General features: G+C 39.3%; 2 protein-coding genes across 3 annotated transcripts in view; both read right to left on the bottom strand.

The window, feature by feature from the left end:
* LOC127579985 (involucrin-like) overlaps nucleotides 1-26,299 on the bottom strand; it is a 513,761-nt gene that overhangs the window by 449,122 nt on the left and 38,340 nt on the right. The window lies entirely within an intron of this gene.
* spag8 (sperm associated antigen 8) lies at nucleotides 1,842-25,443 on the bottom strand. 2 transcript variants are annotated; one of them, XM_052033042.1, is made up of 6 exons: nucleotides 25,131-25,443; nucleotides 17,769-17,940; nucleotides 17,127-17,172; nucleotides 10,111-10,231; nucleotides 5,592-5,654; nucleotides 1,842-2,072 (listed from the first exon to the last, which is right to left on the bottom strand). In XM_052033042.1, the coding sequence occupies exons 1-6, from the start codon at nucleotides 25,413-25,415 to the stop codon at nucleotides 1,986-1,988; spliced, it is 774 nt and encodes a 257-aa protein (XP_051889002.1). In that variant the 5' UTR covers nucleotides 25,416-25,443; the 3' UTR covers nucleotides 1,842-1,985. The 2 variants fall into 2 exon arrangements, with proteins under 2 accessions (XP_051889002.1, XP_051889012.1); XM_052033052.1 differs by lacking the exon at nucleotides 10,111-10,231.

Raw genomic sequence — 26,299 nt, 5'->3', positions numbered from 1 at the left:
ATAGGGAGTGGAGGATGCAGCCTTGTGGGGCACCAGTGTTGAGGATAATCATGGCGGAGGTGTTGCTGCCTATCCTTACTAATTGCAGTCTGTTGGTCAGGAAGTCAAGGATCCATTTGCAAAAGGAGGTGTTGAGTCCCAGGCCTAGGAGACGAGGTTGCTTGGAATTATGGTATTGAAGGTGGAGCTGTAGTCAATAACTAAGTCTAACGTAGGTGTCTTTACTGTCGAGATGCTCCAGAGATGAGCGTAGGGCCAGGGAGATGGTGTCTGCCATAGCCCTGTTTTGCTGGTAGGCAAACTGAGGTTGTCTGGGAGGCTGGAATTAACGCATGCTATGACCGGCTTCTCAAAGCACTTCACGATAGTGGATATCAGAACCATCAGGCGGTAGTCATTAAGGCATATTACCTTGTTTTTCTTGGGTACTGGGATGATAGTGGTCTTCTTAAAGCAGGTGGGGACATCATATTGAAGCAGTGAGAGGTTAAAAATGTCTGCAAATACCTCGCCAGCTGATCTATGCAGGATCTAAGGGTATGGCCAGGGCACCTGAAACAATTATATTTTAATTTTAAAATTCCTCAATATTATTGAATAAGAACATATGCGTTCTAGTATGTTCTAGCAGGTAGTGGGCCAACCCTGTATTCGGCTCTATAAGTGAATTCTATCTCAAAGTGAAGCTTCCAGCACAGAGCTGAACATAAGACCAGTCTGATTTATCTCTCAAAGTCAATTGGGCTTGGGGAAGCTTATAGTGCTTGCTTCCTCAGCCTCTTTCAGACTGACATGATGGAGAAGTTCGAGAGAGCAACATAGCTTCAGTAGGTAGAGTCCCACTTGTCCGGCCTCCTGTACCCACAACATACCAACATGCAGACCTTACTGAGAACACAGGGCTCACAAAAGTTTCCCAGGCTGGTTTCACAGCCTGGAGTTCCATGTCCAAAGGCCCTGATTAGTTATGTTTTTTCAGCTGGACCTGCTTGCCCTGCCTTTCCAACAGTTGGCCAGCACTGCATTCTTCTTATCACCCCACCTAGTGGCTAGCCCAGTTCTCTTAATGCTGTTTTGGATGCACTCCAATATTATCGAAATAAATAAACCTGAAAAATCCAATGGCATTTCACTCTTGCAACACTGGGTGAAATACCATTGTATTTCTCACGCTTATCTATTTCATCCCATCATTGTTATAATGGCCGAACTGGTTCATCAGTTTTCAGGAATAAATGAAAATCATGAAAACTCCAAAGCAAAAGTAGAAAATGCTGAAAACAATCAGCAGGTCATGCAGTTTCTATGGAAAGAGAAGCAGAATTTCATCAGAACTGGGAAAGTGAGACAGCTTCCATCATTTTTGGTCATGTCATCAGTTTTCAGGTCTGTCTGTTTCTAATCCACTATAGATTACAAAGATGAAATCATACAGCTAAAACTTTATAAAATTAAATTCCACTAGGATATGCTGTTGGTGCATTGCCTGAAAATTTCTATCCATTAAAGTTAATTGGCAGAAGATCAGGAGGTGATAGTAATATAATGTCCTGGCCAATAACCAATGGGCACAAAACTGTTGGCTGGGAGTGTACAATTCTAAACTTTACCAGGCAGACAGTGTTTGAGATTCTTAAAAGTGCTGCAGATGTTAAACATTTCAAATAAAAACAGAAAATTCTGGAAATGCTCAGCAGATCGGACAGCACCTGCAACTTCTAACCTAAAATATCATCAATATGGAACAGTTTTCAGTCACACTGATCTGCAGTGTACAGTACTAAAAATATTTTCTAATCTCTTATTTTATTTCTAATTTTATTTTTAATTACTTGATTTTTTTTTCAAAACTGATGATGAATGAATGATCCAAATACTCCATCAAGAAGGTATTGAAGAGAAACAAGTAAAATACAAATTTTATCCAACTTCTGTAAATGATTAGTCTGTAGCTGGGAGCCAGGATATTTTCCAGGTACATGTTGTTAAGTATCCAATGCTTCCATTATTGGTCTAGTAAATGAGGTATTTTTTCTAAATGGAGTATCACCAGTCTTTATTTCAGTGACACCCTGTTTTGAGAGACAAAGAAAACAAAAATTCTTTATTAGTTGTATGACCAATATTTTCAGCACAGTATTTATATTATAATCCTGGTGTTAAAAATAATACTGCTGAGGATTAGCAATGGGTGATCGCTATTACTTAAACAAATTTTGTGAATCTTCTGTAACCTTATTATGTTAATTGTCTAAAGATAAACAGCAGTGGGAATGCTTAAATGAGGATTATTTTATAGAAGATTCTTTTATTGCCATTTTTAATCCATTTAAAATAAAAAGACTGCAGATGCTTGAAATATACAATAGAAACAGAAGACGCTAAATATTCAGCAGGTCTGGCTGCCTCTGTGGGAAGACAAAGAGAATTAATGTTTCAGGGGAAATAGCCCTGAAATGTTAAATTTCTCATCCCACGATGTGGCTGCCCTGTAGAGTATTTTCAGCAATTTCTGTTTTTATGATTTTTGGCACTTTGTTAATGCAATCATTAAGGGAATGGACAAGCTGTCTCTGGCTTACATTCCAGAATGATGAGGGACATTTCTACCACTAATCAGTAACATGCAAAACAGGTTTTACCACAACTTTACCAAACTTTATAAGTCACATTGACATGATGGTGAAAATATGAGTCAAATAAGGTATTTAACGTTGGTGCACACTAAGATTAAGAAACCTAAAAAAAATGGAATTGAGATGATACAGTGGGAAAAAAATCCCACAGCAATAGCGGAAAATAAATTTTAGCTGCAGCTTGTTTTTGAGACTATGGACATAAGCTGTGGGAAATGGAAAAATAGTCATGAATAATGGTAAAATAGTTCATGTTAAAAGGCAAGATTAAGGATGCCAGGGAAATGGTGAAAGGACAAGTGAATTGAAGCGGAATTGAAATGGAAGGTGACTGGGAAAAATAGGCAGTGTAGTCAGTGTGCATGAAAGACACAGGATTGAAGGGCCCAGCAGGCATGTTAAAAAAAAGAGATCCAAATAATGCAGTCAAAATGTAAATGTGCATGGACACAGAAAGAATTTGGAATATATAAGCACAGCAGAGATGAGAAGAAAAACTATGTTTAGATTTGCATAAAGAGTCTTCCCTTTTACAGTAGATACCTTGTATTGAATGGATTTTTTATTTACGTTCAGTACATTAATGTTACAGAAATATATTGCATAATCTAATTAACCAAATGTTAGCTCATAAGCACAATGCTTCATGGGATCAACAACCACATTGTACTGCAATTAAAGCTGATAAACACCACATAAGTTATCTTTATTTTTCATATGAGTCTTCCTCCCTGGGCTCAAAGGATATAAATAATGATATGTAGTCTATCCTGACACCCCAAATATTATTTATTGGACATAATGGTCAAACCAGCATATTTCCTGGACCATAAAAATTATTGCAATATTCAAGACAGTCTCGTCTCATCTCTCTCCAAACTATTGATACCTTTGTCAAGTTGAATGCTAATCTGTTGTGGATCCCAAGAGCATTAATAACTTTAAAAGTCTTGAGAGTGAATTTCTTGCATGCTGTCTGAAAATCCAGGTACTTTGAAGTGCAACTTCAAGGCTTATGGGAAGGGACTTCAAGCCACTAATGGAATTATAACACTCCAGCACCAACTCTCTAACCTATTCTTCCTTATGCATGGTTCCCTTCAAATAGTGAAGGTTCAGTGCATTTAACATCAGGGGTTAGATACACAATATGTACTAATTTATAGCTCCCCAAGAACCATGGCCCATTACATCAAATCTAATATTTGATATAATGGACTAATTCTGACTTTTTTTTAATCTTTAGATGTTCAGTCTTTAGTGGCAACTTTTGACATGCTTAAATACTTCCTCCAATTTTAAGAAAGGACCTACAATTGTCCTTACCTCTTGAGTATTTTCAGCAGATAATGTAACTCTTAATCTTGATTTTATTTTGTATCCATCTGCATATTTTAAATACTCAGCCTAGCCTTTCAACCAGTGGAGCATTGTTCTTTCTCATTTTCTTCTCCATGTGACATGTCTTACAATAGTCTTAACATAGGCTACCATTTTAATAATTTTTTTATATTAAAATGATTTTTGTATGTAATGAATGGTGAAAATTTATTGATATGATAAGCAGCACACATACAAGGGAAAATACACATAATAGTAATACAGGGATTGTTGTTGGTCAACTCTGACAAATAGGTCATTACAAAAGAAATATTTCATCAGTCCCAAATTTCTACTGAGAAGATTCACAAAGTATGGACTTTCTGTATGAAACTACATGAATTTTCACTCCATTTTTTTCAGTTGTCACCGATCTATCCACTTTTCCTTTGGAATAACAGAGATCTGCTATGATTATCATATTACTGCAACTACTTCCCTGCCTGAATCATTGATTTGAGTTGCTGATTAACTGCATTTGTCTTTAGTACTACAATTTTAATTTTTCTTCTTATTGGCTTTTCCTCCAGTTTAATGTTTCAATTGCTACACAAGAATTCCACTCACTACCTAGATTAATGCATTTTATAAAACATTTATATCCTTTCAGTTCTCTTATAGCCACATTTTCTTGATTTTAACCATGCAAACAAGATGTACTATTGTAAGCAGTACACATCTCTCTTAATTGCTTATTCTTAAGCATTTTGAATAAGTATGAAAGCATGTCACCTAATTTTCAATATCAATTTATCCATTTTTTAATTATATTATTGATGGAACTTTCCTTAAGTGAATAAAGTTATTTCTTAGTCTTCAAATAATTTGTTTACTGATGCACTGTATGTGACTCTAAAACAACAGGACTGCAGTAGTGAAATATGTCACTCATCCATAAATCTTCAACATAGCTGGATTGAGCCAGCTAAACTCAAGATATGATTGTTGAAATAACCTACTGAGCCTAGCCATTTTTTCCATTACTGTTCTAACAAGCATCAAGCAGCTGTCAGTGCTGGCCTCCTCCTCATACCCCCTGCCTCGTAAATCTACAGCTGTCAGTGAGATTTCTAATTATACACAGCTCCATTTCAGAACGAAGCACATATACTTAACCACACAGGGTTTCAGATTGAAACAGAGAACCCAGTGTGGGCAGAAATTCTGAATTAACTGGTCTTGATACACAAGCTATCCAACTTGGCCTTGTGTAATCCAATTAAAAAAGTTTTCTCCAGTATCTTTGCTGATGGAAATTCATTTAAAGCCTACATAAGTGGGTCTACAATCACTAATAGTAAAAAGGCTAGATTTTATAAATGATTCAATTTCAGCCTTTTAAAAATTTATCTAATCGTATGCAAAGTATTTTAAAATCAATTTATTACCAAATGAAAAATTTCAGTTAATCATGTTTGCAATTAAATTTAGATCCAAAATATTTTGAACAGTATATTCTAAACATTTGTGTTTAATTCTCTGCATGTCATATCATCTGCACACTTGTAAATGCAATATTTAGAATCCTTATGTCCCAGCTTTCATTTCCCCCATTTCTCTAAAAATTGTACTCACTTGCACTTGCTTAACATGGTCCAACCAGATTGTGATAGGTTGTTCAGTTTTATAATCATGACACTGTAAATAACAGTTTACACGTAAATATAGAATAAAACAGGCCAAAGTGATGCACAGTTACCATAAATTGATAAATAAAAGACATGTATAAACTTTACAGAATGAAAAAGGGAATAAACTATTATTCATTTTCTATTAAATGAATTCACATAATTTCAAGAATGGAATAGATATGACACTCCATGTGAGAATCTTTTTTTTACAAGAACTTGAGACTGGAAGGAAAAAAAATGATAAAAACAGAATATTCTTCTTTTGGTGTAGAACTATACTTAACATGTTTCCAGCTACTCTAACAATCACACATGCACCTCATTCCTTCTCTTTATGATTAGTTCCTGAACTATGGCCATCAGTTCTTACACACATATCACAACACATTCATTAAAAATCCTCTCACTCCTGTAGTCCACTTTACAGTGTTAAACTATCCAAGCAAAAGTGCCGCCTTGATTTTTAAGTGGCACAGGTCAAGGCTTCTCCTTGTGAAGGGGAGGAAGCTTTCAGGAATTCTTGGCATCCAGTTGGAAAATGGTGCACTCTATATGTATTGCATCAGTGTTGGTGGGCAGCAAAAGGTCAGGGTTGTTCAGGTCAGGTCAGCATAATGGCCTGTTTTGTACTGAACAAGGTAAACCATTTGTCACTGTCTTTGGAAATGCTGTCAGAGAAACATGTAGAGATCATTCTTCAGAGTTTATGGAGCTTGAAAGAACTTCTCCTGCATTCCATATTGAGCATTTTTGAGGTGGAAGAGCTTTGCAAGGTAACATTTGAATCCCGCATCACAACAGTTAAAACCTCTAAATTAAATACTTTCTTAAAGTTATCATCTGAATAGCATATTACTTCCCAAGTGTTTCTTTTAGAAGGAATAGGGAATGGTAATGGCATTGATTATTAAGAGGAAATGGCAAGAGTTTCACTTCATGCCAATAATCCACATAATAGAAACTGATTACCTGTCTGTATGCATCCAAAGCTGGTGAAATGGGGTCATCATGTGAACTACAGAGCCATGATATGTCAGTGTTTACGATTAGCTTCTCTTTGCTACCAGTTGCTACCTTCCTCCTTCTAATCCTATTCTTGCTGCTATGTAGTATACGAGGCTATAACCTCATGATTACATTACATGCAGCATAACGATAATGCCCAAGATCTTCTCTGGATAGTCATACAGCGGACACTGAGGAGATCAGAAGACAGAATCTCATCTTGAGGACATCTGTGGCACTTTCCACTAAGTCCCTCATGGTCCCATGGCTACAAATGCAATTGTGCACTTCAGCACGAGCAGAAAACTGGACTAATCACCACCATCAGCATCCTGAGGATCACCATTTATCTGAAACTTTAATGGACCAGCCGCATAATACTGTGATTACAAGAGCAGTGAGAAAGTAGATGCCTTGCGGTGAGTTATTAACCTCCTGACATCTCAAAAATGTTCTATGATCTACACAGCACAAGTCAAGAGCATGGTGGAATACTCCATTTATTTGGATGAGTGCAACTCCAATTAATTGCCCCTAGTGTGTAGATGAATAGCAGGGTGAATTTTAGGAGAATGTGGGAAGAATAAAATGGGTTAGGTTAGGAGTAGTATAAAATGGATACTTGATAGCCGGTGTGGACTTGGTGAGCCAGAGGGCCTGTTTCTGTGTTGTACCTCACTATGACTTGAAGCTTGACACCATACAACACAATGTACCCTATTTGTTTGGAAGCCCAAGCACAATCCTATACTTTCATTCCCTCCACCACCAGCACATGGTGGCTGCAATGTTTATCATCCCTAAGATGCACTGCAGTTATTCATCCTAATAAAGTGACTCCTACCACTAAAAAGAAAAAGGGTAACAAATGCATTGGCACACCATTATCTACATTGTCCCCCCCTCATGCATATCATACTTACGTGGACATATATATCACATTTCATAGTTGCTGGGTCTAAAACCTACTCAAAAGCGTGGTGGAGGTATGCTTACCAGAAGGGCTGCAGTAGTTCATAAAGGTAGCTTACCATAGCTTCTTCAGGGTGATTAAAGCCGGATAAAAGATTGACCTTGGCAGCAATGACTTTGTCCCAAAAAAATGAATAAATATGTAAAAAAAAAAGTCAATGCTAGAGGCAATAGGCCTTGTCCCTCCTGAGCCACCCAACCCTCCAGCGTACTGACTGAAATATGCGTGCGATTGATTGCCTCAGGATAATGGTATCATATCCACTTCCCAGATACGTGGCACTGACATAAGAATATTCTTTTGACTGTCAATTATTGGTTATGTACCACCCAGATGTATAAAAAGTGATAACCTTTGCCTTTTTTGAGTAGCTCCAGGGTACCAAATGAGTGTGACTATTCAAAGCTCATTCTATGAAGTCCAGGTGCCCACGATACCTTCAGCTCTCTGCCTAAGAAGGTAATGAATTCCCACCTTATTGAGTACACAGCCCCATGACTTTTCATATCTTGCAACCAAAATTTGGCATATATCAAGCTGGCACTGCCTGGAATGGCCTGGATGCTGTGGATAAGGGCAGCAGTGACCTTCGCCTCTATAAGTAAAGCAGTCCAGGTATGAGTGCATAGCTGTAACTTCTATGGAAAGTAACAGATATTTGTCACTTCTGCATTAGAAAACCTAGACCTCCAAATACATTAATGTTTGTATTTTTGCTGCTGGAGGCCAAATGGTTCTATTACTAAAAGCACCCACAAGAAGCAGCAAAGAAGGGCTATCGAGCTTCCACATTTACCTAAACCCACTGTATAACTTCATGTTGCAGTGTATAAAACTCGGTTAAGCCACATTTGGAGTATTGTGTACAGTTCTGGTTGCCACACTATAGGAGGGATCTGGAGGGTTTGACGAGGATACAGAGAGGTTCATCAGGATGTTGCCTGGATTGGAGTGTATTTTCTATAAGGAGAGGTTGGAGAAACTTGGATTGTTTTCAATGCAGTAGTGAAGTCTGAGGGGGTCACCTGATAGAAGTATATAAAATTATGAGAGACATAGATAGGGTAGATACAGATCACATGCAGGTATTTGAGATTAATTTAGTCTGGGATCATGGTCGATGCAGACATAGTGGGCCAAGGGCCTGTTTCTGAGCTGTGCTGTACCATTCTATGTTCTTCCCCATGCAATGAATTAAACTCAACTCCAACTAACTACCCAACAGCCCTGGAAGTAATTGATCATCCCTTTAAATAATGCAAATGCAGTGCACATCCCTGCTCTTTCAACTTTCTTTCCTGCACATTGTACATAATGAACGTTAATTATGTCTTCATGTTTCACTTTCACATAGAAACTACCAATTGGGTACTGTATGTGGACTGGCAATGACAGCTCTAAGTGTTCTGTGTGTAGACTCTCATCAAATGCAGGGAAGCTGCTAATTGAGGAATGTATTATGTGCTATGACCCTCTTAAGATTGCAATTCCCTTTCATGATAGACTTTACTCTTAAAAATCAATTAAAAAGCACATAAAAACACATTCTACATAATTGAAGTTCTGACATGTCTTAATTTATACTTTCAATATTTGTAGTTTCCGCTGTCTTTTGTTATAGACTAGCTTGTGTAAAAATAAAATGAATGTATCAATACTATGGTACTCAAAACCCTCACATGCATCGCAATCCCTAAGTTACTTTGCTGGAATTTTCTGTGTTTTTCCCCAGATACCGCTTTGCAAATGTTTTTGTTCATCATACAATCCAGCCTTTTGTACATTTTAGCAGATCATCAAAAACTTGATGAATAGGGCAAGAGGAGGGAGTAAATCGGGAAAGTAATAAAATTTGCTGCTATCCAATTTTCAGATTAATTCAGTAATACTTTATAGGAAGGCTGGATCAGCTTTAAACAATAAGATAATGTTTGATAGAGATATATTCAATGTTAAGTTTATACAGTGATCAATGGTAAGATTCACAATTTCATACATAAAGTTACAACATCCATCATAGCTATTCCCACTTAAGCAAATGACTGGGGTGGTCAGGGCACGTTTTGTATATAAATCTGAAATACAGGAGTAAATTTCATATGATTTTCCCACTGTTTTTTCAGTCAGATTTCAGTAATAATATAAATAAATGACTGTTGATATGGGAATCATGAGGTGTAATTGTTTTTAAGCAAAAAGAAATATATTTTGTTCTCAAGAATTTTTCATTCTGAACATATAATACAGCATTTGCTGCAAGATATTTATTCATGTTAATCACCTGTTATAGAAATTTCTTTCATTATTTTCACTCCTGTCTACTCCTTGAGAAATGTTCACACGTGCATTCTAAAAAGTGCTGCGGCAAATAGCTAGACTGTTCCGCCTTTCCCATGTTTGGATGGCTGGATTTTTATTTGGTTTATTTGCACCAACTATTGACGCATGAAGCCAAATAATCAATGTCTTATGTTCAGATCATTACCATAACAGGAGGACGTGGAACAGATCTGAAGCCTTCCATTTTGAAGTCCCGTCCTGTTACAGACAGTGATTCCATTGGTCCAATTGCAAAGGCTTTATTATATTCATCATATACTTCCTTGCTAAAACATGAAAACAGATACAAGAACATGCTGTTAGCAATGGGTATGCTTAGTGATGTATCAACTATAGTGTGTCTACCACTATTACTGCATAGAAGACCAAAAATAATTAAAGCTAGGCAGCAATAGACATCCAAAATTCTCACATGCAACGTATGGTTCGCACATGGCAACAGAAGCCAGATGAAACAAAATAGCTGGATTGAAATCTGTCTGTAAAAGTCAAGTCCCATAATAAACTGAGGAAATGTCATTCAATTAAGCCATCTCGAGTATGGCACACCATTTATTTGTGTCAGGGAACCAATATATCAAAGGGGGTTGAAACAGATGTTCATTATAGCTAATGTTTCCAAGCTAGTTTTTGAGAAAGCAACTTTATACACCTATAGAACATGGTGTAACAGTAGTAAAAGAACCAAACCAAACTTTCACTGTTATTTGAACCAACACAAAGAAGGTTTTCAAGTTTCACTCTTCCAACTAATTTCAGAAATTTGTGACAAATAGCCAATCATATGATGGGCAAGATTTAGAAACGAAGCCAATAGGGAATTAGTTACCACAGTAAAACGTAAATAACATTTTGAATTCAACCTGATCAGTATGGAAGAAATCATTTGAATTCTAAAGGGAAATATTATTGAAAACTATTAAAAATATTAAACAATGACACAGAAAATTATTCCCAAAAAGGAAAGCTGTTGATTTAATACTACTGAGGGATGATCCAATATTGGTATATAAAAGTGTAAGAGCTTTGGACAGTGCAGGTGGTCAGAATCTTTTCCTCATGGCAGGAAAATCAAAAACAAGTGGGAATAGTTTAAGACGAAGGAGTTTTAAATGGAATTTAAAGGGAAAGTTTATGTTTTGCAGAGAATGGTTAATATCTGGGACTCACTGCCAGAGGAGGTAGTGGAGTCAAATACAATCACTATATTTAAGAGACATTTAGAGGGGTAACTAAATAAGCAAGGCATGGAAGGATATGGACCTAATGTAGGCAAATGGGATTAGTGTGGATGGGCAAAAGGGGTGGCAGGAACATGGTGGTACAAAGGGCCTGTTTCTGAGCTATGACAACACTGACATCTATCTGACATTATGGAAAATTGCCAGGGTATATCCTGATCACAAAAAGGACAAACCCAATTCAGCAAATTTTCACCCAAAAACTATACTCTTAATCAGCAGCAAAGTGATCAAAGGTTTTGTCAATTGTGTTATCAAGTAGCACTTACTCAGCAATGACCTGCTCAACAGTGCCCAGTTTGAGATTTTCCAGGAATACTCAGCTCCAGACCTCACCAAAGCCTTGGTCCAAACATGGACTAAACAGCCAAATTCCAGGGGTGAGCTGAGAATAATTACCTTTCACATCAAGGCAACATTTGACTGAGTGCGACATCAGGGGACCCTAGGAGAACATAAGTCAATGGGAATCAAAGAGAAAACACTAAAGAGGTTGGAGTCATACCTTGCACAAAGGAAGGTAATGATTTTTTGGAGGTCAGCACCTCAGCCCCAGTAATATCACTGTGAGTGTTCCTTAGGGTAGTGTTCTAGGCCTAACCATATTCAGCTTCTTCATCAATGACCTTCCTTCCAGAAATGGGGATGTTCACTGATAATTGTGCAATGAACAATTCCATTGGTAATTCCTCAGCAAATAAACTAGTCCTTCCCTGCATGCAGCAGAATCTCAACAACATTCAGGGATGGGATGAAAAGTGGCAAATATCCATGCCACAAAAATGCCCAGGTAATGACCATCTCCTACAAGAGAGGGGTTAACCACCTACCCTTGACATTCAACAGCAATACCATAATCATATGTCCCATCATCAACATCCTAGTCATCACAATTAATCAGAAATCCAAGTGTACTAGCCACATAAATAGTGTAGCTACAAGAACAGGTCAGAAACTGGGTATTCCACAGTGAATGGCCTACCTCCAGAGCCTTTCAACCATCAACAAGGCACAAATCAAGAGTCTAGTAAAAAACTTTTCACTCACCCGACTGAATGCAGATCCAACAACCCTCACACACAATACCACCCAAGACAAAGCATCCCACATGATTAGTACCTCATCCACAACCCTAAGCATTCGTTCCCTCCATCTCCAGTGCAAAGTCCAGAGCCAAATCCACATCCTTTGCTCCAAGATATGGGCTTCAGGCACAAGTCAACATCAGCATCTGCATCAACAGATAAAGTGCTGGAGTAACACAGTGGGTCAGGCAGCATCTGTGGAGGGAAATGAACAGTCAACGTTTCAGGTCAAGACCCTTCAGCCAGTCCAGATGAAAGGTCTCGATGCGAAACATTGATTGCTCATTTCCCTCCACAGATGCTCCCTAACCCACTGAGTTAGTATAGCACCATGTCTGTTGCACCAGATTCTAGCATCTACAGTCTCTTGTGTCTCTAACAGCACCTCTACGCTCCCCTCCAAATTGCACACTATCCTGACCTAGAAATATATTGCCTTGATCGTTGCTGGGTCCAGTTTCTGGAAGCGCACCATGGGAATACCTTCACCAGAAAGACTGCAACAGTGCAAGGAGATTAGTGGTGTGCCACAGCGGTCGGTGTTGGGACCCTTGTTATTCGTTATTTATATAAATGATTTGGATGCGAATGCACAAGGCTTGATCAGTAAGTTTGTGGATGACATGAAATTAGGAGGTGTTATTGATAGTGAAGGTCATCATAGATTACAGAGGGATCTTGATCAGTTAGGAAAGTGGGCTGAGGAGTGGCAAATGAATTTCAAAACAGACAAGTGTGAGGTGATGCATTTTGGAAAGTCAAACCAGCGTAGGACTTATACTATGAATGGTAGGGGACTAGAGAGTGTAATGGAACAGAGGGACTGAGGAGTATAAGTGCATAGTTTGTTGAAAGCGTTGTTACAGGGTGGTGCAGAAGGCATTTAGCACACTGGCCTTAATCAGTCAGGGCACTAAGTATAGGAGTAGGGACATTATGTTGCAGTTATACAAGTCGTTGGTGAGGCCGCACTTGGAGTACTGTGTACAGTTTTGATCACAATGTTATAGGAAAGACATAGATAAACTGGAAAGAGTGCAGAAAAGATTTACAAGGATGTTTCCAGGACTAGAGAGCCTGAGTTACAGTGAGAGGTTGGCCAGACTAGGTTTTGGCTAAACTACCTTGGAGCGTAGGAGAATAATGGGTGATCTTATAGAGGTTTATAAAATCATGACACAGATAATGTGGATGGTAGCAGTCTTTTCCCCAGGGTAGGGGAGTCGAAAACTTGGGGCATAGATTTAAGGTGAGAGGGGAAAGATTTAAAAGGGACTTGAGGGGCAACCTTTTCCACATAGAGGGTGGTGAGTATATGGAACAATTTGCCAGAGGAAGTAGTTGAGACAGGTACAACAGTATCATTTAAGAAGCACTTGGATAGGTACATGCAGGGGCGAGACTTAGAGGGATATGGGTTGAATGCAGGAAATTGGGACTAGATGGGTGGGCACCATGATTGCCATGGACTCTTTGGGCCAAAGAGCCTGTATCTGTGCTATATGACTATGACTCACTGAAACCGCTCATTGCCATCCTTTCACGGGCAATAATGATCAAGCCAGTGATTTCCAGATCTCAAAAAGTGAATACATTTTTAAAATAAGCAAAGAAAATACTTATTTTATACTACACAATTTAAAGTTGCAATTGTATTTCACATAGATTAGTCAACTTGGACTGAATCACTGACTCATAACTGGTCAGAAAAGCCAGACTTTTTTTTCATAGAGCACTATAGCACAGGAACAGGCCCTTCAGCCCAACTAGTCAATGCTGGCCTAGTTTTCTGCCTAGTCCCATCTACCTGCACCTGGACCATAGGCCTCCATACCTCTCTCATCCATGTACCTATCCAAATTTCTCTTGTGTTACAATTGAACCCGCATCCACCGTTTCTGCTGGCAGCTCATTCCACACTCGCACAACCCTCTGACTGAAGTAGTTCCCCCTCAGATTCCCCTTAAATATTTCACCTTTCACTCTAAACTTATGACCTCTAGTTCTAGTCTCACCCAACCTGAGGCAAAAAAGCCTGCATGCATTCACCCTATCTATACCCTGATAATTTTGTATACTTCTATAAGATCTCCCCTCATTCTCCTGCGCTCCAGGGAATAAAGTCCTAACCTATTCAACCTATCCCTATAACTCAGGTCCTCAAGTCCCAGCAATATCTGTGTAAATTTTCTCTGCACTCTTTCAAGCTTATTGACATCTTTCCTGTAGGTAGGTGACCAGAAGTGCACGCAATACTCTAAAATTGGCCTCACCAACGTCTTATACAACTTTAACATAGCATCCCAACTCCTGTACTCAATGCCCTGATTTATGAAGGCCAATGTGCCAAAAGCTCTCTTTATGACCCCATCTACCTGCAAGGCCACTTTGAAGTAATTATGCATCAGTATTCCCAGGTCCCTTTGTTCTACCGCACACCTCAGTGCCCTACCATTCACTGTGTAAGTCTTATCCTGATTTGTCCTCCCAAAGTGCATTACCTCACACTTGTCTGCATTAGGACATCATGTATTATGCATCATAATCAAGTAAATTTCATAAGCAGTCCAAGATAGCACTGGAGAGAGGCAACACTTTGTAGGCATGCTGCTATGTGCCTCTGATGCTGCTGCAAGTAAGTTTTCATTACACCTGTGCATACACGTACTTGTGCATATGACAATAAACTCGACTTTGAAATTTCTATTTTCCTATTTTCCAAAATGCTCCAAATTCCAGAGCTGGAACCAAAAATGTATTCACATATTTTGATTGTGAGTTCAATTTCTAAGTGAAATATTCTAAAATAATTGATTTGGGTTTTGAGCTAATTTTGTAATGTGCCTATCATTGTCTAGCACTTTTTTATGATTGAACTTGAACAAACTAAAAGGAAAAACAAAGAATTAACTAATTTAACAATTACTGAAGCATTATAAATTTGCACCTACATAATGTCACAGTTATTAGCTGGAGCTATAAAAGTCTACACTTTTTTGGCTGGTGAGCTGGACTACTGGCTGTCCCCGGGTAATATATAGGTTCCATTTTTATAGACGTCCTCAAGTCAATTTTGTCCATAAGTCAGAAAGTACACAAAAATCACTCAATAAGGTAATGATACCGCCGCAGTATTTTACTGAATGGCATCAAAAGTACACATGACATTTAAGAAAGAACAATTACTAAAAGTGGAGAGAGAGAGAAAACTAGTTCTGTCATTCATAGGAACGAACATTTGTACATATGCCAGACTTTTGAATTTACTATGAGAGCTCGTTCTTATGTAGGAGCATCCATACATCAGGGTTCTTAACCCGGGGACAACCTGCAGTTAAATTAGATCAAGTTAAGGCCAAAACACAGTGCTTTTCATCATCTACATGCCCTACTGGAACATTTGTTCACACCATCATATATCCCATAGATAATCCACATGTTTATTATAGGGATTGGTTATGTTGTGCTATAAAAGAATTAATACCCTTCTTGCAAATATTGCGAAACTAGGTAATATACAAAATGCTGGCAGTATGAAGTCCATCAAGCTCTCCCCTAACATTGCAGGCAGAGCCTTGACTGCATCTCATCTATTTCCCGCACCTCTGCTTTCAATCCCATTTCCACCCGGACAGAGCTTCCACCCCACCAGCCTCCACAGTCAACAGATCCATCACAATTCCCATCAACTCCAACAAGGTTCCACCACTAGACACATCCCCTTTCAGCACTTCAAAGGAGCTTCTCCCTTCACAACTTCCTGGTCTGCTCTGCATCCACACTAATCACTCCCCATCTTATGGCACTTTCCCATGCAACTACAGGAGATGCAATGCACGTCTTTTCACTTCTTCCCTTACCATCATTCATGGCCCCAAATAGTCCTTCCAGATGAAGCAGCAATTCACTTGCACTTCTTCCAATCTACTGTACTACATTCAGTATGTACAATGTGTTCTCCTCTGTATTAGATAAAGCAAATCCATATTTGGTGATCACTTTCTGGAGTATCAGTGTTCAATCAGATGGAATGATTTTGAGCTTTCTGTTGCCTGCAACTTTAGTTAACCATCCCGTTGCCACTATGACCTTTCTGTCTGTGGCTTCCTGCAATGTTACAATGAGGCCCAATGCATCCGGGCATGTTGCAGCCTTCTAGATTCAATATCAAATTCTCCAACTTTAGGTAACTCATTCTTTCTTTCTGTCTGTATCAGAACTGGCCATTTTTGCCTTTCATCATTTTGACAAAGTTTTTCTTATTCTGTAGTATATTCTGGCCTGCTGGTCAAATCCCAACGCCTTACTATTAGCAACACATTACACAGACAAAGAAGTGTAGTCTAATCCTAACCACTACTTCCACTGCTACATTTACTCAATTGAGCTCACCCTATTGGAGATATTCCTTTTGTTCTACTCAATCCTCCCCATACTTCTTTGCTACTGAAATCTAACTTGTTCTCCCTCCTTTCCAGCTCTGATGAAGGATCCAGAACCTGAAATATTAATTGGTTCTTTCCCCAGATGCTGTCTGATTGTTTTCAGCATTTACTATTTTTGTTTCAAACTTATCCTTTGTTGACATATCATAATTAATTATACAAGTTATTAACCATTTTTGGCAAGGGGTTAATAAAATGCGCCAGAAGTCAAACTTGAAATAAGTTAGTATATTAACAGTTTAGAATTGAAAACAATCAATATGAATTTTGCCAGATGTTTCCTGTTACAGTATAACTGGAAAGCTCTTTTCTTCAGCTTCAGCAACAAAACAGATTGGAATACATTTGAAAAAGTGAATTTTTCTCCCCTGCCCAATTCCCTATATTTACCATATCTTGTGATACATGTACTTTTCAATTAATTGTTTCTTTATGCCTGGAACAAAAATAAGATACATTTAGCATAATCATATATAACAGTCAAGTTAATATTAACATTCTTTACAATATTCATGTCATCAACTGTGTGTGATTGAACATGTGTTGCAGTCTAATTTATTAAGAATATCAAACAGATTGGCAAAAATTGATCTATGTTAATAATTCACAATCATGAAAAAACAGGAAGGGAAGCCAGTTAGATCTCTTAGATCTTAAACTTTGTGGAATACATTGACTGGGCTACCCAGCAAAAGGGGCTCCAATAGGTAATTAGCTTGATTCTAGAGACTGGTTTGATGAATATGGTACAAAGGAGATAATGAACTTGAAAAATATGAAAAAGAAATGGGTTTGTTAGGTTTAATTGTCTTCTTATCCCATAAATACTTATATTCATTGTTTATTAATTACTAGAAAACATATTCTTGCTTGTTTTACATAGATATACAAAATGAAGTAAAGTTAAACGTAATCAAATTCTGAGTCTATAAATCAATAACCCAGATAAAACTTGTACATAACAACCACCTTTGTAAGTTAGAAAAGGAATGTATGCCATAAAAAAAATTCCTCTTTTCAGCTGATAATTACCTATTTCCCGTTCTTCAGGTCCCTTGGGAGGAGGATAAAATTCTCTGTACGTAGTTACATCAGGCATTTTTGACAAGTAATCAATGCTAAGTAGACCTTTATGCCCATTCTTGAAAGCTAAAGCATGTGATGTGACTTTGGCTTCCTGCTGATCTATAGGAGCCGAAATCCGCTGGAATAAGAGTCAAAGAAAAAAAAATCAAAGAAAATTAAAGATATATTTTTAATACTTATATGTTTTATGGAAGAATCAAGATTGAAAACAAAGAATTCTTGAAAAACATAGAACAGTACAGCACAGGAACAGGCCCTTTAGCCCACTATGTCTGCACTGACCATGATGCCAAGTTAACTAAACCCATCTGTCTGCACATGGTCTGTATCCCCCAATCACCTGGCTGTTCATGTGCATGTCTAAATGCCTCGTAAACATTGCAATCATACATGCTTGTACCACCTCCCCTGGCAGTTCATTCCAGGCACCTACCATTCTCTGTGTAAAAAATTGCCTTGGACATCTTCTTTAAACTTTCCCCCTCTCACCTTAACCTAAACAGAAGCATTGTGATGTGGTTTTCCATTTAACCATTGGATACGTCTCAAGTGTTATGAGTGAGCTGATGGATAAAGAGTTCAATCTTGGATGCATTTATACAGCTGCACATATTATCATGCAAGATGCACAAGACTCAGTATCAACAGAAACATTGCTTTAGTAGATCAATGTCAAAACTCTCATGGACACCCCAAAGATAGTTCTTCTCAGACAATGCCTCACAGACAAACTGTCAACAAGCAACCACCAAAAGTCAGAGTGTCCACAGCATAAGGGGTGTCTTTAAATCCACCACTGTTGACACCAAGACACTCTTGGTTTCTGTGCTAAGGAGAAACATTGCAGGTTTGATGAGAATATCCAAGTTCATTTGGACTTGAAGGATTTAATTATTTCAAGAAGCTAATTAACTTCAAATGCAAAGTGTTCCCAGCTTGGAAGCTATACCTTTCCTCAAGGAAAAAGGAACAACTCTACAGGTACCTGAAGGCAGAAGTCTAGCAGAAGACATATGCCTTTAAGAACACATGGTTGTTGGACAGAGCACAGAAGCTTCAGCAACTTATTTACAGCCATGTCATGCTTAAGTTCTTCAGTGTTGTCAAAGCCAAAAATACCCAAATGCCCCATCCCACTGACAGCCAAGAACAGAAGCGAACTTTTCAAGGACAGAGGGGTAGTTAGTACTGGCTGGAATAAACACTTCAAAGAAGTCATCCTCATTTGTGACTCTGTTCTTGACATGAGTACCCTGGATTCCATACCATAAACAACCAAAACAGACCAGCCTTGCTATCACTCCTGAATGACAAGAAGTGAAAGGCAACCAGAATTGCATATAGTATTCCAACTAAAAAAACTAAGACATGACTAAGAGCACTGGATATACTAAAGACTATGGAACCAGGTAACATCTCAGATGTAGCAATGAAGGCTGCACTCCAGAACTAACTGCAACTCAAACCAAGCTATTCCAGTGCAGTTATACCACCGACTCAACAGTGGAGAAAATTGTCCATGGTCTGTCCCATTCTCAAAAAGCAGGACCAATCCAATCCAGCTAATTACTGCCCAATCAGTGCACTCTCAATCATCAAAGAAGTAATGGAAGCTATTGTAAACAGTGCTATCAGCACTTATTCTCCAATAACCTACACGTTTACATCTAATTTTAATTTTGTCAGGACTACTTGGTTCCTGACCTCATCACAGCTTTGGACCAAACATGGAACAAAGTGCAGAATTCTAGAGATGAGAGTGACTGCTCTTAATATCAAAGCAACATTTGACTGTGTGTGGCACCAAGGTTCCCTGGTAAAATTGAAGTTAATGGGCATCAAAGAAAAACACTCCAGTCATTGAAGACATACCTTGCACAAAAGAAAATGGTTGTGATAACTGGTGGTCAATCATCCCAGTCCCAGGGCATCATTCAGCCACTTCATCAATGACTTTCCTCTGATCTAAAGGTCAGAAGTGGGGAATTTTGTTGATGGTGGCATAATGTTCCATTCCAGTTGTAATTCCTCAGCAAATGGTCAGAGTCATACAGCACAGAGTGAGGTCCTTCGGCCCACCATGTCCATGCTGACCATTGAGTACTCATCCACACTAACCCCATTTTCCAACACTTGACACACAGCAGTCAATGCATTTGCAAAATAAATGCTTGTTTAAATACTTTTTAAATGTTGTAAGAGTACCTGCCTCCATCAGTCACTCAGGCAGTGCATGCCAATTACTTGCTAGGTGAAATAATTCTTCCTCAGATCCCTTCTAAACCACCTAGCCCTGACTTTAAACCCATGCCCTCTGGTTTTCTATTTCATGATAGCATGCAATGATTCCACCCAGCTGGTCTGTAACAAATCCATTCTTAGAAACAATCATTGTCAAACAAGGCTGCGTCATTGCCCCAACACATTTTTTTCAATTTTCTCACCATACTGCTTAATGTCACCTCCAACAAACTTCCCATGAGTAAGGAACTAATCATCAGAATGAATGGAAAACTATGTAACCTACAGCAACTACACTCCAGGAGCAAGATCACCCCAACATTTTACGTTGAGCAATAGTATGCAGACTATGCTTGTGTTTGCATGTGCATGTAGACTAGGCTCCAAGCCATCAGTAACTTGTTCACTGAAGCATACAAAAGAATGAGATTTATAGTCAACATCTGCTGGGAAAAACTCTTCCACCAAAATGTCTCTGCTATTCAACAATACCCTCCATTAGTAAAGGCTTATGGCAATAATCAGGAAAATGTGTACCACCTCTCATTTCTCGGGAGCCATCTCTCAGCAAAGGCAGATATTGATGATGAAATTTTCCATGATCTTAAATGTGCTAGCACAGACTTTGATTTATTGAGAAAGGTTTTTTGAAGATCAAGACCACAAACCTGGTACAAAACTCCTGGTCTACTCGACTGGCATGATCCCTGTACGTTTCTGAGTCTCAGACTCCCTAACAGCAGGCTCTAGAATAAAACCAACCACACTGTTTTCACAAATCCACCAGAAGGGTAAGTGAATCAACATCAGTACCTTCTCCCAGACAAACATCACCTTTATTGAGTCAGCACTGCTGAGCAGGCCATGTTAATCTCATGCTCAACACCAAACTCCTGAAACAAACACTCTATTCTGACACTGTCTGCATTAGCCACAGCAGAATTCACAAAACTAGAGTAGAAGCAAGCTGTTCTAGATTGTAAGGGACTGCCTACAAGGAAGGCATATATAATTATGAAGAGTAGGTGAGATGGATAGTTGAGTGATTTGCACAACAGTTACTTGGTATCTGGATCAGACAACCTGGCAGCCTCAAACTCATAACTTTTGCCTTGACAAACATCTTAGCATTGCAGGTTGATGTTGGGCTAAGTTTTAAATGACCAACTGCTAACAGGTTCAAGGCTCAGTGCTGGGGGCAAGGATTCATTCAGGAACATTAATGCAGGATAGGGAGATTAAGGACGACAGTGATGGAAGTGAGGTGGGTGTATAAGGATAGAATAGAGGATCCTTTAGTATAGTGTCAGGATGACCATTTCATTATCTTTTGGATCCAGATTATGGTTGTTTATTTAATTTCTTGGATATCAGGCATTTAGGAGGTTTGGTTTCACTGAATGCATCCTGCAGCAAAGTGGTTTCCTGAGTGCAAACCAACATTGGAGCAAGGATATCAAATAAATGTAAAGCCTTTTACTTGCATCTGCAAGGTATTACTGCTTCTTCAGGATAAGAGTGGCAAGAACTTCTTGTTTGCCCCTATAGCACTCAGCAACCTTTGAGTTAGAAACCAACCCCTATTGTACACCCTTGCTGGTGGTGTAATTTCCAGGTCATTACCTTTAACTTCAAACTAACAGGAATTGATTTCATTCATGAATGCAAATAACTTTTTTTGTGAAGTGATTTAAACTAGGCAATTTAAGTACTGGAATGCGGCTTGGGTATCAACACCTAAATATAGAACATAGAACAGTACAGCACAGAACAGGCCCTTCGATCCACAATATTGTGCCGACATAGCTAATCCCTCCTACCTATAGGATGCCCATATCCCTCCATTTTCTTCCCACTCATGTGCCCACCCAAGGCCCTCTTTAAAGCCCCCAAAGAATTTGCATCTAACATCCTATCAGGCAACACATTCCAGGCATCCACCACTCTCTCAGTAAAAATCGTACCCCTCATGTCTGTTCTGAACCTACCTCCTCTCACCTTAAGTGCATGCCCTCTGGTATTGGATTGCTCAATAATGGGAAAAAGATATTGCTCGTCCACCCTATCTATGCCCCTCATAATTTTATACACTTCAAACAGATCACCCCTCAGCCTCTGCTGCTCCAGAGAAAAGAGCCCAAGTTTGTCCAGCCTCTCCTGATAGCATGTGCCTTCTAATCCAGGCAGCATCCTAGTAAACCTCCTCTGCACCCTCTCTAAAGGCACCCTCTCTAAAGCCTCGACATCCTTCCTATAGTGAGGTGACCAGAATCTCACACAACACTCTAAATGTGGCCTAACCAGAGTTTTATACAGATACATCATAACTTCTTGACTCCTATACTCAATACCTTGATTAATAAATGCTAATTTCTTGAACATAGTTGATTACATTTTCCAGTATGTATAATTCCACACTTGGCATTCAGTAATGTTAAAAGATGCTTCTCAAATCATTCATCAGAGGACAGAACATCCATACGTATATTTTCAAGAAAATAAAATGTAATTTAGGAATGTAAAGCTAAATACAAACTACTTATGAAAAACTGGTTAATTGTATGAAATCTGAAATATTTATTATCATTATTGAAGGATTCTTTTTACAATTTCACTTGAATGCTAAAAAATGTATCAATTATGGTGATTCACAGAATAAATGATATGTTAGACTTTATTACAAGAGGGTTTGATTTCAAAAGTAAGTTAGTCTTATTACAATTGTATAGGGCCTTGGTGAGACTGCACTTGGCAACCTGTGCACGGTTTCAGTCTCCTTACCATGCCATTCAGGAGTAGCGAAGATTCACTAGATTGATTTGTCAGGTGACGAGTCTGCTTTTGAGAAGAAATTAAGCAGACTTGGGGTATTTTCTTTAGAGTTTAGAAGAATCAGATAACATCTCATCAAAACTTACAAAATTCCTAAAAGGCTTAACCAGCTAGATGCAGGAAGTTCCATGACTAAGGAGTCATGTGGGAGCAGGAGAGTGGTGGGGAGTGGAGATACATAGTTTGCAAGTGGTAGTCTTAGGATGGACATTTCTTCACTCGGAAATTAGTGAATCTTTGGAATTCTCTACACGGAATGGATTTAATCTAAATAGAGATTCACAGATTTTTGGGCATTCAAGGACTATGGGGATAGAGTCTTACAGCGATACAAGATGGAAACAGGCTCTCTGGCCCACTGAGTTAGTGCTCACCATCAAGCACCCACCTACACTAACCCTACAGTAATCCCATGTTCTAACTCTCCCTACATTCTCATTAACTCACACCAGATTCTACCACTCACCTCCTACACTCTTGGGGCAACTCACAGTGGTGAATTAACCTACCAACCTGCATGTCTTTGGGATGTGGAAGGAAAGTGGAGCACCCAGAGAAAACCCACGCAGTAACAGGGAGAACACACAAACTCTACACAGACAGCACTAGAGGACAGAATTGACTCTGGGTGCTGAAACTGTCAGGAAGCAGCTCTACTAATTGTGCCACAGTGCTACCTATAGTACTGGAAAATGGTGCAAAGGTAGAAGATCAGACATCATAATGATGAAGTGCAGAGCAGGCTCAAAGGGCCAGATGTCCAACTCCTGCTCCTATTTCTTATGTTCTTACATTTTTTATAATAAAGCAATAGGTATTGATATAAAGAAGCTGAAATCTGTTTCCAAAGTATATCCTAAAAAAACGGACAATTTGCATTTATGTAGTGCTTCTGAAATTCATATCCAAACATCCCAAAGTAATTTACAGTCAATGAAGTGTGGTCAGTGTGTCACAGAGGAAATACAACGGTTAATTTGCACACAGTAATAATACAACGTAATAATAACTAAACAACCTGCTCTTTGAAGCAATCGAGGGATGGATAAATATTGGCCAGGGCAACTCTTCTTTGAAAAACATTAGGATCTTTTACAACAAATGAAACCACAGTTTAAGAGTTCACACAAAAAAACTTTCATCTGTAATCACTCAATATTGCACTGGCACATCAGTCTAGACTGCTGTGCTTAAGTGTTTAGTGTAAACTGGAACACAGAACCTTCTGAATCAGAGTAAATATGCCACTATGCTAGGCCAATAGGATTTAGCTCCAAATCCCGAAAAAAAATCCCCTATTGCCATTATGAAAAGGATGCTGTCGATAAATTGGCATAGTTCTGAAACTTAGTGGAACAGGAAAGCACTTGTTATTTATGACTGAGACCTGAACAGTTCTAGAATCTGCCAATGTGTATATATAGAATTTACTTATTGCAACACAGAATTGGCCATTCTGTGGCCATTTGGCCCATTGTCCACACCAGCTCCTAGCAGAGCAACCCCATCAGTCTCATTCCCCCCCTCTCTTTTTCCGCCAGTGACCCTGCAACTTATTCTCTCAGATGCCCATTAACTCCCCTTTGATTCTTTTGTCACTTAGCTACACTAGGGAGTTATTTGCAGTTGCCAATTAAATCTTTGGGATGCAAGCACACCTGGGGGCAACCTTGACAAACACAGACAGAACATACAAACTTCATACAGACATCACCTGAGATGAATCCAGCACATGAACAAACCAGGTCATTGAAACTCTTAACTAATGTACCATCATGCCTGTCTCACTGCTGCCAAAGAAGCCCTTCGTGGCAGTGGGATGGGGATGCAAATGAACTTCCATTGTGAAATATCATTAATATGTATGTCCATACTGCCCCTACAGTGAACAGTCCTTCAGAGTAAAAGTGTCCAGCCATGCTTGTTGTAAAACTCACATACATATTATAGTTACTGTAAAACAACTGGAACCCATAGCATTCTGACAATTATCCATTGCTTCAACAACTACCAGAAACTGGATAAGTTGTTACAGACCCAAAGTACCGTGGATCCTGAAAATCTGAAACACAGAAAATACTAGAAATGCTCAGGAAGTCAGATAGTAGAACCGTGTTAAGTAGCTAGAGTGTTGTGGAGAGGATGATAAACAGTGAAATAAATTGTTTTTAATTGTTGACTGTAAAACAGAGATTTGGGGAATTGCTCGTCAGCTCCTTTCTTAAGGGTAAGTACCTCTTCCTGCCAGTTCCCGATCAGGCATTTATTTGCAATGCGACCCTCATTGCTTTCCAGCGCAGCATCATCCCCGGCCTCGGCCGTAACTTGCCCGTCATCATCCTCCTGCTGCCTTGCTGCCTCTCGGGTTTCACATTTGCCCTGCTCTCCCGGTCCATCTGCACCGGGCCCAGTCCTACTCCCGCCGGCCCTTTCTCCCGGCTGCTCTCCCTCGCCGTGGCTATCGTCTCGAAGAGGAGGCCACATGGTCGCCAACCTCTCGTCGCACACCACGGCCTCCATCAGTCGCAGTCGACCACCCCCGGCTACCAGCCACGCGTTGCCAGGAGACCGACCCAGCGCCTGCGCAGTGAAGAATAAACGGTTCGTTACCCGTGGCAACCGTCGACGCAGGCTAGCGGCTTGGACAACATGAGCAGGGTAAGTCGAGAGCAGCCCGTGTTGTAATCAGCCACTATCTCCTTACACCCTGGAGCGGACTGCACCCTCTCTGAAGTGGCCTCAGTCAGAGAACACAACACCTTAGCGATAGTCCTTTGGTTCACTGTGATTGCCTGCTCTTGCCTCATTTAATCTAAGCCATTCTTAGAAATTTACTGCACGCAAGGAAGCCGCCTTTGGCTCAATGTATCCAACAGCCATATTACAAAAAGCATTGAGGCTCATCCCGCCTCTCTACTCCTATTTCGGAATTTTGGCATCCTATTTTGCTTCTGTATTTTTGTGATACGTTGCGGTTCCTCCTCAATCTCCTCTCCTCCAGGACTTGAGATTCCTTGAGCCCAAAAACATTACCAGAGCAATCCACAAGTTAAAAGACACGTTGTGTGTACGTAACTGTTCTTATTTCCCTTTACGCAATTGCTTCTACAGTATGATAGCTCATTTAACTTTACCACCCGCCTTATGTTCTACTATGTGTTTTAATTGAGCTTGTCTCAATGGCCGAGAATCTGCCATTCATTTCCTGGTCTCTTGAATTCCTTTGCCATTGGGACAATAAAGCTCCACTAGAAGTTTGTTCCATTCAAGTCAAGGAGAGGATATTCAACCAAGAGCAATCTGACAGTTACAAAAGCTACTTTCAACTGCTTCCTCTGTGCCAAGTTTACAGCAGCGCCTCGAAATTGGACCTACCAGCATCTGTTTTTTTATGTAAAAAATGA

This window comes from Pristis pectinata, chromosome 2, assembly GCF_009764475.1.
Source record: "Pristis pectinata isolate sPriPec2 chromosome 2, sPriPec2.1.pri, whole genome shotgun sequence".
NCBI classification, from domain to species: domain Eukaryota; kingdom Metazoa; phylum Chordata; class Chondrichthyes; order Rhinopristiformes; family Pristidae; genus Pristis; species Pristis pectinata.
This window is presented reverse-complemented; position numbering and strand designations above follow the sequence as displayed.